We start from the raw sequence: 15,361 nt of genomic DNA, 5'->3' as shown, positions 1-15,361 counted from the left end.
TCTGGGAGATGCTGGAGGATGAGTAAAAGAACACAGGAGCATAAGAAATAAGAGTAGGAGTAGGCCATTCAGCCCTTTGAGCCTGCTCCACCACTCATTAAAATCAGAACTGATCTATCTCAATTCCCCATATCCCTTAATTCCCTCGGTACTCAAAAATCTATCAATCTCTGTCTTGAATATATTCATTGGCTGAACATCCAAGCTCTCCGGGGTAGAGGATTCCAAAGGATCAGCACCCTTTTAGTGAATTAATTTCCCCTTATCTCAGTCAGAAATGGCTGACCCCTTATTCTGAGACTGTGACCCTGTTTCTAGATTCCCCAACCAGGGGAGACATCCTTCTCTCATCTACCCTGCCGAACCTGTTGATAATTTTATACATCTCAATGAGAGCTCCTCTTATTCTCCTGAACTGTATAGAATATAGGCCTACTCAATCTCCCCTCAGAGGATATTCCCTTTTTCCCTAGGAACCAGTCTAATGAACCTTTCTTGCACCCTCTCTAAGGCAAGTCTATCCTTTCTTAGAGAGACCAAAACTGTACACAGTGTTCCAGGTGTGGTCTCACCAAGGCCCTGTATAATTGTAGTCAGACTTCTTTACTCTTCTACTCCAATCCCTTTGTAACAAAGGATAACACAACTTTAGATTTCCTAATTGCTTGCTGTACCTGCAGCTTAACTTTCTGTGATTTGTGTAAACGGATACCCAGGCCCCTCTTAATACCAACATTTCCCAGTCTCTCAACATTTAAAAAAATATTCTGTTTTACTAATTTTCATTATTATTATTCATTATTATTGTCAATTAGCACAGAAAACTCTAATTCAATATTTGAATTATGTGACTGTGTGTGCCTGTAATGGGAAACGTATCATAATTCTTCCATCACACTTGTCTGTTCACTGCAATAGATCAGCCACAAGCAAATAGCAACCAGATAATCCTTTAATCCCTCAAACTAGTTTAGCAATCTTCCAAAAGCTGGTTTTACACTACATCTGTCACCTCAGTAGTTTGAATGCATTTTTGTCCTTTCCACTTGAAAGGTGCAAGTTCATCATTAAAGTCTTTAAAGATTTTTGCAACAACACACACACAAAGGGATCCTTGGTCTTTAGACTCGTACGCGTGGTTGAAAGCTGCTTTAGTTTCTCACCCCTGTCATTAACTTTAATTTCAGGACTGAAGTTGGCAGATTCTGGGCTTGTGGAACAGCTTGAATCTCTTCTCTTTCTACATAATCAACTTGTGAGATCAGCCCAGTCATTGAGAATGTGATTAATGCCCAGATGGAAATGAGGGGATGCATTAGATCTGGGTAACTAGCAGGCTCGTTCATTCCATGCAAATTGCTGGAATCGGTTATCAGGAGTAACCTCGAACATCATCTGTACAACTATAATTTAAAACAACAGCCAGCATGGGTTCACAAAACAAAATGTCTGAGAGGGCACAACAATGGTAGATGAAACTTAATGTAGCCAAATTCGAAGTGTTGCCCATTGGAAGACCTCGCACTGCATGAATGGAACTGAAATAGACTGGGGAATCTTCAACACCGAACACGTCCAGCCAATACAGAACAACACCATCATTATCAGGGAGACAAACAGGGTGAACAAAACAGGGGAAAAATAGATCAAGGCATTTAAGCCAGAAAGTGGGGTTGGGGGGAATAGGGTGAGATGAGGAGTACCTAATCAAACTTAGAGAGAATAAAAACCCCTGGTCAAGATGGATTGCATCGTAGATTCTAAAGGTATCTAGGGAGGACACAGCAGAGCACTATTACAGGTATAAAAATTCATGTCAAAAGGGAGAATTGGTGGACAGTCAATGTTACTCCTAAGTTTCAGAAGGGAGAGAACAAATCTAGGAACTACCGGCTAATTAGCTTAATGTCAGTGTAGGAAATATAATGGAACCTTTACTCAAAGATGTAATAGGAAACATCTAGAAACCAAAAATATAATAAAGAATAGTCAGCGCTGATTCGGAAAGAGAAGGTCACACTTGACCAACCTTACTATGTTCTTTGGAGAAGCAACAGAAAGAGCAGATAAGGGTAATTCAGGAGATGTAATAAATTTAAATTTTCACAGCCCTTCAGTAAGCTAGACTCATACCTAAGGTCAGAGTGTGTGGAGTCAGGGGATAGTAACAGAATGTAGTAGGGAAAATGCTAGAGTCTATTATAAACGATGTGATAACAGGACACTTAGAAAATATCAACGGGATTAGACGAAGTCAATGTGGATTTATGAAAGGGAAATCATGTTTGACGAACTCACTAGAGTTCTTTGAGGATGTAACTAGCGGAATAGATAAGGGAGAACCAGTGGATGTGGTGTATTTGGATTTTCAGAAAGCTTTCGATAAAATCCCACATAAGAGGTTAGTGTATAAAATTAAAGCACATGGGATTGGGGGTAATATATTGGCATGGATTGAGAATTGGTTAGCAGACAGGTAACAGAGAGTAGGAATAAATGGGTCTTTTTTGGAGTGGCAGGTGATGACTAGTGGGGTACCACAGGGATCAGTGCTTGAGCCCCAGCTATCCACAATATATGTCAATGATTGGATGAGGGAACCAAATGTAATATCTCCAAGATTGCTGACAATATGAAACTAGGTGGGAATGTGAATGGTGAGCAGGGTGTTAAGAGGCTTCAAGGTGATTTAGACAGGTTGATTGAGTGCGCAAATACATGGCAGATGCAGTATAATGTGGATATGTGTGAAGTAATCCCCTTTGATGGAAAAACAGAATGGCATAGTATTATTTAAATGGTGAAGGATTGGGAAATGTTGATGTACAAAGGGACCTGGGTGTCCTTGTATAACAATCACTGAAAGCAAGCATGCAGGTACAGCAAGCAGTTAAGAAGGCAAATAGTATGTTGGCCTTCATTGTGAGAGGACTTGAGTACAGGAGCAAGTATGTCTTACTGCAGCTGCACAGAGCCTTGGTAAGACCTCACCTGGGCCTGAATTTTTAGGTTGTCAGGCATGCGCGCGATCGGTGGTGGGGGTGGGAAGAGGGCGGGCAACGATGTCACTGCGGGGGCAGGTGAGCGCTGGGAGAGAGCTCCCTGAAGTCAGGCAGCTGGCACGTGGGATGTAAAATTCTGTCCCTGGAATATTGTGTGCAGTTTTGGTTTCCTTATCTAAGAAAGGATATGCTTGGCATAGAAGGAGTGATTCCTGAGTTGGCAGGATTGTTGTATGAGGAGAGATTGGGCTGACTAGGCCTGTATTCACTGGAGTTTAGAAGAATGAGAGGAGGTCTCATTGAAACATATAAAATTCTGACCGGGCTGGACAGACTGGTTGCGGGGATGATATTTCTTCTGGCTGGGGGGGGTCTAGAACAAGGGGTCACAGTCTCGGGATATGGGGTAGGCCGTTTAGGGACTGAGATGAGGAGAAACTTCTACACCCAGAGGGTGGTGAACCTGTGGAATTCTCTACCACAGAGGACTGTGGAGGCCAAGTCACTGAATATATTTAAGAAGGAAATACATAGATTTCTGGACTCTAAAGGCATCAAGGGGTATGGGGAGAATGCAGGAGTACAGTGTTGAGATAGAGGATCAGCCATGATCATATTGAATGGCGAAGCAGGCTTGAAGGTATGAATGACCTCCTACTGCTCCTATTTTCAGGGTTTCTATGGCCAGAGTTTTTCCCTCATCGGGCAGGCTCGGCGGGAGCAGGCAGGGGAGGTTAGGAAGCCGACTGCCGCCCGCGATTGGCTTTGCACCGCGATTTTACACGGGCGGGCCAATTAAGGCGGATCGCGAGCAGCAGCGCCGAGCGCTACCTGTGCAGGCGGTGGGGGGGGGGGGGGCGGGTGGATGGAGAGCAGACTTGGCGCGCAGTTTGCGCATGCACGTGAAAGAGCCCTTCGATCTCCCTGAGGCTCGGAGCTGCCTCAGGGAGACTGAAGCGCTTCTTAAAAAAATGAATAAAGACAGTAGACAGTAAAAATTTAAAAAAAAAACATGTCCCCTCATGTGACTGTCACACGAGATGGGACATGTTTTTAAATTCAAAATAAAGTTTTTATTGAATTTGTAAAAGCTTTAGGAAACCTCATCCAGCTGGTAGATGAGGTTTCCTAAAAAATGTGCCCGTCAGCTGTTAGGTTGGACAGGCAGCGTAAATTTCAAGTTAATTTGCTCTTTAATGGCCTTAATAGGCCTTTAAATTATTGGCGGGCACGCAGCCAACTCTCGCGTGTGCCCGCCGAACAAAATATCGAGTGAGTGCGTAATGACATTGGGATGCATACCCAACATCATTGCGCATCATATTACGCTCATGCATGTTGGGCGTGCGCCCGCAGGCCGAACATAAAATTCTGGCCTGTGTTTCTATGATAGCAAGCTGGCTAGATAAGCAGGTGACGGAGAAAGCTAGAGAAGGATATGCTGATAGGGTGATTGAAGTGGAGTGGGAGGAAGCGCATGAGGAGCATAAAAACTGACACAGACCTGTGACCTGAATGGTCTGTTTCTGCGCTGTAAGTACTATGTAATCTATTCTATAGTCATTTGGTGGTACAGAAAATGAATTTTTCTGAAAAAAGAGATATGCTGCTGAAGTTTTTCATCTTACACTCATCAGGACAGACACAAGAGTGCCAAATTTCAAAGGAAACAACAATTTATACAGTATGAAAAAGGGAGTTGCAGTATAAATTGTTGTTCCCTTTGAGAGTTGGTATTCTTGCACCTGTCCTGATGAGTGCATCAAGGAAAACTTCAACAGCGTGTCTCTTTTGTCAGTAATCTATTCTATGTAAGACAGCAGCTGATCAACTGACACTTGTCTGAGTGTGAGTCTGAATATCCTTCAGGATATTAGCCAGGAGAGGGAACAGGTTTGGCTGGGAGAGGGAGTGAGAAATGGTGAGGTTTTAGTCACTAACAGATTTTTATTTACTGTCATTTGGTAGGACAGAGCTTTAATATTTCTGAAGAGAGTGACATATTGATGTGATTCCGCGATTGGGCAGCACTTGCTGAACAATCCTGAGTGCGCTAATAGTTACACTAACAACCAATCTAACATAATCAGTTGAGCTAGCAGCATGGATCACTTATGCTTGCAAGAAGTAACATACGTTTATAGCAGGGACTCGTTCTCTGTAAATAAAAGGAATGTGTTCAAGCCTTATGCCTTTTATGAATTACGCAGGCCCTTGGGGAGCCTATAGTACCCCATTGCTTTCTCCTTGGAAACACCTCGGCCAATCAGAGTCAATTGCCAACCAGTCAGCAGCCTTTTCTCCTGTAGCATAAATTATTGTGATCATTTGAAATTTGGTATTCTTGTGTTTGTCCTGATGAGTGCAAGACGAAAAGCTTCAGCAACATGTCTCTCTTTTTAGTGAATTTTTTATTTTTTAGTCTCTATGTAAGAATTAAACGTGTCACATGACATTACTCCGACTAGACTAGCATCATGTGACACATCCCCGGTGATGTGAAATGAGACCTGTTGTTGAACATAAAATGCAGAGATGGTGCCAAGAATATTCACTTACCTTGGACATCCCTTTTGTAGAGTAATAGAACCCAGACCTCCTCAGGAAGAAATTCAAACGTCTCCATGTCTTCTTCCCTTTATCTTTAATGTGGAGAAACCCCTGTATCTCAGGACAGTTCTGTGCATTCAGGAAATTCTGGAGAGTAGGAAAAGTTTTCTTTAAATGACTGATAAATACAGGAAGCTTTTCAACTCTTTAAATATGTGAGCCATTCAGGAAGAGCCCCTTACAGATCATTCTGGGTTTCCCTCTACATTCAGAGATACTTTGTACCCATGACCTCCACAGCTCATTGCTTGGCTCTGCCATTCAGCCCATCTTAGTTCATCTATCAGATACACCCCACCCCTCCGCATCTGCCTTTGCTGCATCCATTGTTTCTGAAATAACTCCAGTGTTTCTGCCTCCTCTCTATCTGACAGTTTATTCCACACGTTGATCACTCTGATTTCAGTACTGAAATTACCTTCACTGGCTTAAATTTTTGTCTCCTTGACCTACTGGTTTAACTCAAAGTAACATTCTGGGTTTGGCTTTTCTATTCCCTTAACTATCTTACATTCTTCAGTAAAATTGTCTCTCAACCATGGCATTGTCAGGCTGAAGATCCCAAATGTCTCACATCTTTCCTCATAATACTTGTGTCTCAGTAGCCAGAACAGGAGACAGAGCTTAATTTTTTGTTTATTCATGGGATGTGGGGGCCAGAATTTATTGCCCATCCCTAACTGCCCTTGTTCAGAGGGCATTTAAGAGTCAACTGAATTGCTGTGGATCCAGAGTCACATGTAGGCCAGACCAGGTAAGTGCAGCAGATTTCCTTCCCTTTAGGGCATTAGTGAACCAGATGGGTTTTTACAACAATCAACAATGTTTTCATAGTCAATCATCAGACTTTTAATTTCAGATTTTTATTGGATTCAAATTCCACTGTCTGCCTTGGCAGGATTTGAACCCAGGCCCCCAGGGCATTACCCTGGGTCTCTGGAATACTAGCCCAGTGACAATACCACTATGCCACCACCTCCCAGCCCTATCCAGAACTGGGCACAGAGCTTTAATGAGTCTGGCCAGAACTGGACACAATGCTCAAGGTGGGTCTGACCAGAACTCTGTACAGTTTGATCGAGGTTTCCTCCGATTTGTATCCTCTGGCTTTGTCCATGTAGTTTAATATCCTAAGGGCTTTGTTGGTTGCTTCACTACATTGATTGACCATGTCTACTAAAATTCTCGGATCTCCATCAGTTTCACCCTTAGTTATTTCAGCTCCAGTTTGTGGTGTAACTGTGTTAATTATTTCCTATCCTATGTGCAGCACTTTACACTGTCAATGTTAAATTCATCTGACATTATCTTGTCAATTTACATACAATTCTCACCATCAATTCCTTTGATTTTGGTGCCTTTCCTAGTTTGGTTCCATTGTACAATGTTGATCGCTTCACATCTTTCTGAATCTAGGTCATTGGTGTGAATTAGAAACAGTACATTTAACCCATCTACCCATCTACTGGACACTCCATTCAATAAATCTCCACTTGGCCTCCCCTCCATATCCCTCTCTATAACAATGCCACTAAACATTCACATGTCCTGTATGACACTCCTGCTGCAGGACACACTTGTGTGACAAGCTCATTCTGTGACAAATCCACTCCATAATCTTTTCACTGGATTATTGTCAGTGTCTCAGAGTGTGTCTCTGTTTCGGCTGTATGAGTTGTGAATGTGAATTAGTGTCAGTGTGTGCACGAGTCAGGGTGCATCCCTAAATGAGCAGTGAGTGTGTCAGGGTGTCTCTCCCTGTATTATTTGAGAGAATGTCAAGGTTTGTCTCCCTGTACGAGTTGTGTGTGTCAGAGTGTTTCAGAGTGTGTCAGGGTGTGCCACCCTGTACCAGCTGAGAGTGTGTCAGAGTGTTTTAGAGTGTGTCAGGGTGTGTCTCACCTAAATCAGCTATGAGTGTGTCAAGGTGTGTCATGTATGTCAGAGTGTGTCAAGGGATGTCTCCCTGTATGAGCTGTGAGCATGTCAGGGTGTGTCAGTGTGTGTCAGGGTGTGTCTCCCTATACGAGCTATGAGTGTGTCAGGGTGTGTTGCATCTGTATGAGCTGTGAGTGTGTCAGGGTGTGTCAGCGTGTCTCAGGGTGTATCACTTTGTATGAGCTGTAAGTGTGTTAGAGTGTGTCTCACCTGTACGAGCTGTGAGTGCGAAACTCCTGCATTAGCATCCAAACTTCCTGCTACCAACTGTACCGGGAAAAATAGCTGTTCAAGAGAGAGAAATGTGATCATTAAATCCCATTTAGAAAATCTCCCTCTCACTCAAGCCGTTCAATGCAGTGATTTTTGAGATTCATAGAAATCACAGGATGGCTGCAGTACAGAAGGAGGCCATTCAGCCCATTGTGTCTGTGCTAGCTCTCTGAAGGAGCTCTCTGAGGGATTGCCACTCTCCCGCCTTCTCCCCATAGCCCTGAACATTCTTCATTTTCAGATAATAATCCAAACCCCTCGTGTATCCAGGAATATTTAATATCCAACCCTTCCCTTCTTTCAGCCAGGTCTCCATTATAGTCACAACGTCATATTTGCACGCGGCCATCTAAACTATTTATTGCTGAATGTGGAACTGGCAGGAACCAGACTCCCAACCCCTTCTCAATGCCAATCCATTTGTCTTGAAACTAACAGCAAACTTGTATTTGATGCTTTCTCTGCGTAACTTCACCTGGTTGTTTTCTGTCAAAGGAAAAGTTCAGTAAAGTTTGACCTGTGGCTGAGTTTTCTTTGTTCTGACACCTCTCCTACCCCCACACCCAGATTATGGAGCAGTCATGATTTGTTGACCCCCTGGACACCATCTCTATCAGAAGCTGAACACAGCTAGGCTATACAGCTGTAGGGTATATAGCACACAGATAGGATATATAGCTAGGGTATACAGCACATGGGTAGGGTATATAGTTATGGTAGGGTTTATATAAATATATATAAAATATATATGTGTGTAATATATATATATATATAAATGTATATGATCTGATAGCCATTACAGTGACATAGCTGCAGGATGACAAACACTGGGACCTGAATATTCAAGGGTACATGACATTCGGGAAGGACAGGAAGCTAGGGAAAGGTGGAGAGGTAGCTCTATTAATTAAGGATGACATTGGTACATTTGATCAAGATGTAGAATCAGTTTGGGTAGAGGTGAGAAATAGTAAAGATAAGAAGTCACAGGTGGGAGTGGTTTATAGGCCCCTTAACACTCTGTAGGATGGGGTATTTAGGAAGAAATAATGGGGGCTTGTGAGAAAGGTATGTTGATAATCCTGGGTGATTTTAATCTACATGTAGATTGGATGAATCAGATTGACAAAGGTAGCCTGGATGACGAGTTCATAGAGTGTTTTTGGGACAGTTTCTTGGAGCAGCACATTTTGGCACCAACCAGAGAGCAGGCTATACCTGGATCTGTTATATGCAATGAGACAGGATTAATTAAAACCCACATAGAGAAGGTGCCCTAGGTAGCAGTGATCATAACATGATTGAATTTCACATTCAGTTTGAGGGATAGAGGAGTGGATCAAAGATTGGTGTTTTAAACTTAAATAAGGGCAATTATGAGGGCATTAAGACAGAGCTGGCTAAAATGACCTGGGAAATTAGGTTAAGGGATGGGTCAGCAGAGATGCAATAACAGAAATTTATGAGATATTTCAGAATGCTCAGAAAAGATACATTCCAGTGAGAAAAAAAGACTCAAAGGAAAGGACACACCATCTGTGGCCAACAAAAGAAGTTAAAGATAGTGTCAAATATTGAAAGAATATCCTATGCTAAAAGGATGCTTCCCCATGTGGGAGAGACTCGAACTAGGGGTCGCAATTTAAAAATAAGGGGCTGCTCATTTAAGATGGAGATGAGAAGAAAATATTTCTCTTGGAGGGCCATGAATCTTTGGTACTCTCTTCCCTGGAAAGTGGTAGAGGCAGGGTCAGTGAATATTTTTAAAGCAAAGGTCGATAGATTCTTGACTAACAAGGGAGTCAAAGGTTATTGGGGGTAGGTAGGAGTGTAGAGTTGAGGCCACAGTCAGATCAGCCATGATCTTATTGAATGGCGGAGCAGGCTCGAGGGGCTGAATGGTCTCCCCCTGTTCCTAATTCATATGTTCGCATGCAGCACACAGCTGGGGCATATAGCTAGGGTATACAGCTGTAGGGTATGTAACCTGGGTATATAGCGAGCTTCTGCAACTGATAAATGTTTCACCAGTGAGAAGTCAACAAGGAATTAGATAGAATTTATAGCCCAACAAGTCTGTGCTAGTGTTTGTGATCTACACAAGCCTCCTCCCCACTTATATCACCTCACTTTATCACCATATCTCTTTTCAAATGTGTGTGGTTAAAAAATGATATAACATTTATTTAAAGTGTCAGATTTTTTTAAAACTCAGCAGTAATTTGCAATGAAACCCTCTCACCATTGCAATTGGGGCCACAACATCAAACTGTTAAGGAGCTAATTAGAAGTTGCCTAAGTTTTGAAGAGATCACTACTAGCTGAGGTTTTGGGGAATAATTAGGAGGTTTGACATTTTATGTATTGTGATTGTGGTATGAAAATAGTCCTGTACCAACAAAGCACTGATTGTAGAGAATCCACGTTAAAAACAAACATAATCTCAGTAATTTTTAAACAGATCCTACCTCGGGATTCCTGAGGAATTCGTATTTGGCATAATGCTTTCTGAAAATGAATCTGCTTCCGCTGTTGATTGGCCAGGTTTCTTGCACCTCTATCAATGACTCATGATCCTCTAGACATCTTTCTGGGACAGACAAAGAGTCAGAAACAGGTTGTATGTATTAATCATAGGATGAAAAGCAAGGAGGAGGGTTAGCCACCATCAGCTCACCCTCCCAAATAAATCCTGCAGCTCCTGTGTCCACCATGGGACCCAATCATTTTGTCAATTTGTGTCCTCACAGTCTTGCTTAAAAATCCATTTGACCAGCTCAAATTCCATTTGTAATGTACAGAGAAAGGAGGATGCAGCTTTAATTGGAGAAATTTCCTCATTTGATACTAAATGAGAGTACGAGGTCTAATGAGCAACATGTTTTATTCTTAGGTAGGAAAAACATTCTAGATTGCCCCTGAACCTAAACCCTGAGGAGAGGTTGTGAAACTTTGGTGTTTGTGTAGAGCCCAGGTTGAGAATGGTTGTGTGCTGATACCCACACACCCACTCCCTGAGAGCGCAATCTCTGACTGGCACTGGGATCCTGGGTACTGACTGCCCCAACATCTGAGACAGAGGCCGAGTCACATCAGGATATTCAGTCGCGTGGGTCATCACCGTTGTACCTTTATTTCATCTGCAGCTGAGCAACAGCCCAAGTGCAATACGACCCCTTGTCCTATCTTTGTTTAGGTGAGCATGTGGGGTGGGGGGTGTGTGGAGGGGGGGCGGCACGGTGGACAGAGGCAATGGCGTAGTGGTAATGTTACTGGACCAGTAATCCAGGGGCCCAGGCTAACGGTCTGGGGGGCACGAGTTCAAATCCCACTATGGCAGCTGGTGGAATTTAAATTCAATTAATAAATCTGGAATATAAAAGTTAGTCTTCGTAATGGCGACCATGAAACTATCATCGGTTGTTGTAGGGAAGGAACTGGTCTGGCCTACATGTGACTCCAGACCCACAGCAATGTGTTTGACTCTTAACTGCCCTCTGAAATGGCCTAGCAAGCCCCTCAGTTCAAGGGCAATTGGGGATGGGCAACAAATGCTGACCTTACCCGTGATGCCCACATCCCACAAAAGAATAAAGTGTGAGTGGGGGTGGGGGTGGGGGATATGAGGGATGAAGGTGAGGGTAAGGGGTGAGGAGTACCCCGTTGCTGTGGTTACCTAGTGCATTGTTGGGGTGGGCCTCCACCAGGGTCCAGTTCTCCTCATCGAGACAGCGATTCCTCTCCACTAGCATGTGGCAAATGTCCTGAGCTTTTACTGCAGCTGTCACTTGAAATGACCTCTTCATTCCATCTTCACTGAAGATAGTAATAACCTGCATCAAAAAGAGAGAGAGAGAGAGAGAGAATAGAAGGATCGTGAGACAATGCTGGAAATCTGAGTGACATCAGCAGGATTAGGCTTGGGCTGGGGTATTTTCAGGTTGAGTGTCTGGTCATGGAGGAAATTGGGCCCAATTTGTATCTCTGCAGCACTGTATTAATACCCATGCTCTCAACCCACCTGTACGTAACTCTCGCTGCCAATCCACTCCTGTTGACACCTTGCCAAGAAAAGTGTCAGGATTACAATCGTCTCCTTGTTAACACACAGGCGGTAAGGTGTGTGGCTCAAGGGACTGACAAAAGGGTGAACAGAAACTTCCATGTATTGCCTGACACATTACAATCCGAGAGTCATAATTGTGGAGATTCGACTCTGGCTGATGTATTTGTCTTTGTTTCTGTGTTCTGATTGAGTGCATATAATAATTTAATTGTTAAAAGAAATCTGTGGTACACCCATCATCAGAATCCACAGCATCACTGTTACCGGGGAGACGAGACAGCTTGGCGTACCTTAAGCAGGTGAAACACATCAGCCGTAACGATTGTTATCAGACACACAGACCATAATTATGCCTTTGTCACACTGAAGCAGACACTGACAGATGAGTCTGCACAGACCTGACATGTGTACAAGTGCCATATTGTGTTTCTTTGCAGATAGTAGCCTTGAAACCAACTGTAGATCAGGGAGCAGCCTCACACTGACACTGTCAGGCAGCTCAGGTTACAGACTTTCAACTCTCAGCAGCTGATCAGCAGAGGCAATGTGGAAATTAATTACAAAGAATTTATATACAGAAGAAGGCCATTCAGCCCATCAGGTCCATGTCGGTGTTTCTGTTCCATATGAGCCTCCTCCAACTCCTCTTCATCTAACCCTATCAGCATATCCTTCTATTCCTTTCTCCCTCAGGTATTTATCCAGCTTCCCCTTAAATGTATCTATATCTACTATTCAATTCAACCACTCCTTGTGGTAGCAAGTCGCACATTCTCATCACTCTCTAGGTAAAGATGTCTCTCCTGAAATGCCCATTATATTTATTAGTGACTATCTTATATTTATGACCCCAAATTCTGATTCCCCCTACAAGCGGAAACATCTTCTCCTTGTCTACTCAATCATAACCTTTTCAGAATTGTAAAGACCACTTGCGGGTCATCCCTCTGGAAATCCTGGAGATTGATCCTCAACTCCTGGGGGCTCCTGTGCAATCCTGGAGGGTTGGCAATCCCAGGATGGAGCCTGTGTAAATATGCTAAACTGCACAGAGTGTACCTCAAATACAGGCTGCAGAGGGGAGGGGGGGTATAATTAATAAAACTCTGCTTGTGCCCAATTTATCTACAAAAATACAAATTCAATGCATACAAAAGGCTTGCCCTAACAGTGTGAGGGATTGCTATATAGAAACCAGTCCTAGGTACAAGTGTTGTTAATGCTGTGCACCTGGAAGTTAGAATGTCAGGCCTCAGGATAAGAATGCAAACAGTGTAAAACTAAATACCTCCCTAATATAGCAAACCCTGAACTGTACATGCCCTTGACTCTCACACAAAGCAATACACTGACACAGTCACAGTGAAAGATTCTCGCATTCACTCTCACTCTGGGTGAAATGATAGTCCCGGGTCTGAATAAACTGAGATGATCTAAAGTTGAACGGAAACTTAGAGCAGAGGTTTTCGCTCGGTGTGCGGGCACGGGCTCGACACGCTCGAGTGTAAAATAACCCACAATGACGTCGGGTGAGCATCCCGATGTCATCGCGCACTTGCGCCATATTTTGGTCAGTGGGTGCCAGAGCTGCGCCCACCACTAATTAAGAGGCCACTTAAGACCATTAAAATGCCAATTGATGCTGATTTTTTGTTGTCCGTGTGATTTCGCGTTCGCCGTATGGGCAAAACGGGCAGGCGGCCAGCCGACAATTTAAAAAACTTCATCCACAGGCGGGATAAAAAGGGTCAGCAGCAATGCCAGTGTCAGTAGCGGGGAGTTTGGTACATAGTTTGCTGCTGGTTGCTTATTGGTACGAGGCAGCTTCACCTCTGATCGGGGCTTCGTTGTTAACATTTCCAGGCTTCATTTCAGGACACATCGGTGTCTCCAAGGACCCCGGAGAATTCAAACGTGTGGACCCTCCCAGATATTAGACAGCCTTCCCTTACCCTAGTATTGGGGATTGTGGTCTCCGCTGGTGGCACATCCTTTGGGGAGGAAGAGAGGGGAAGAAGGGAGAGGAGGCCAGGAGTCCCAATGCAGCCTCCAGGGGAGGGCCCTGTGGGAGGAGAGGTGCAGGCAGAGGGGCACAGGGCCAGCAGGTAGTCCAAGGCGGAAGGAGCCACAGAAGGCGCCACTATTCTGCTGCCAGGGTTTATAGGCGGCGATGCAGCTACCTCAATATGTCTGAGGTGCAATGCTGAAGGAGGCTCCGCCTCTGAAGGGAGACTGTGACCTCCATTTGCCATATGATCGGGCCTGAGATCACCTCCGACTGTGTGGGTGGACACCCCATGCCATTGGTTTTGATGGTCACAGCGGCCCTCAACTTCTATGCCTCCGGCTCTTTCCAGGAGTCATTGGGTGATCTTTGTGGAGTATCCCAATCAGCTGTCCACAGTTACGTCAAGCTGGTGACAGAAGTTCTGTTCAGGCGGGTATTGACCATTATTCTTTACCGTACAGACGAGGCCAGCCAGGCTGAGCGAGCCAGAGGCTTTGCAGCGATTGCTGGGCTCTGCTGCATCCAGGGTGCCATCAACTGCACACATGTGGCCATCAAGGAGCCAGCGGGTCAGTCGGGTGTCTTCGTCAACAGGAAGGGATTCCACTCCATGAACGTGCAGCTAGTGTGTGACCACAGGATGCAGATTCTGCAAGTCTGTGCAAGGTATCCTGGCAGCTCCCATCAAGCTTATATCCTGAGACACTCCCAGGTGCCGAGGCTCTTTAGTGCTCCAGCCCGACTGGATGGATGGCTGCTGGGTGACAATGGCTCTCTGTTGAAGATGTGGCTCATGATGCCTCTCTGCCACCCAGGAACAGAGGCAGAGCAGCGTTATAATAGGAGCCATGCCTCCACAAGGGTGGTGATAGAGAGGACCATAGGTCTTCTGAAGATGCACTTCCGATGCCTGGACCCTTCAGGGTGGGCACTACAATACCCCCCAGAGTGGGTGTCACTGATAGTGGTTGCATGCTGCATTCTCCACAATCTGGCACTGGCAAGGGGGGACCCACTGGCGGGAGGGGATTTTGACGGAGCTCCACAGGCCACAGATGATGAATCCAGTGGTGAGTCAGAAGAGGATCTTGGTGAGGAGAACACTGAGGGTGTGGAGGCAGACCTCGGTAACCTCCAGGAAGGCAGAAACACCAGGGATGCCTTGATCCAATGCTCCTTCGGCTCGGCTGCCAAAGATCTGCCTCCACCTCACACCAGCACTGCTGCCTCCATCTCGGGTGTCTGAAATGACCCTTTCATTTGCACCCAAAGTCCACTCAATGCCTGTGCAATAAAGTATCGAGCCACTCACGTCCAGCATTACAGACTGGCGTACCCTGCACCAGAAAGAACAATTGTGAAGCATGTTCAGGCCATTAGAACCAAAGCAAATTTAATGTTATTGTCACATTGAAGTCATTCTGACATTCCCGTCACTGGTGTTGATGTCCACACCAGCAGACA

The 15,361-nt window shown here is 44.6% G+C and overlaps 1 protein-coding gene across 4 annotated transcripts in view; it reads right to left on the bottom strand.

Moving 5' to 3' along the window:
• LOC144667922 (growth factor receptor-bound protein 7-like) overlaps positions 1-15,361 on the bottom strand; it is a 165,477-nt gene that overhangs the window by 45,538 nt on the left and 104,578 nt on the right. For all 4 annotated transcript variants that reach the window (XM_078529531.1, XM_078529533.1, XM_078529532.1 and 1 more), the window contains 4 exons: positions 11,500-11,656; positions 10,292-10,413; positions 7,761-7,835; positions 5,562-5,699 (listed from right to left, as the gene is read on the bottom strand). In XM_078529531.1, coding sequence (XP_078385657.1) covers positions 5,562-5,699; positions 7,761-7,835; positions 10,292-10,413; positions 11,500-11,656 — 492 coding nt within the window. The remainder of the gene's footprint in view (positions 1-5,561; positions 5,700-7,760; positions 7,836-10,291; positions 10,414-11,499; positions 11,657-15,361) is intronic.

Source organism: Cetorhinus maximus, chromosome 25 (genome assembly GCF_964194155.1).
Source record: "Cetorhinus maximus chromosome 25, sCetMax3.hap1.1, whole genome shotgun sequence".
Classification (NCBI taxonomy): domain Eukaryota; kingdom Metazoa; phylum Chordata; class Chondrichthyes; order Lamniformes; family Cetorhinidae; genus Cetorhinus; species Cetorhinus maximus.
Note: the sequence above shows the minus strand (reverse complement) of the source record. Positions and strands in the feature narration are given on the sequence as shown.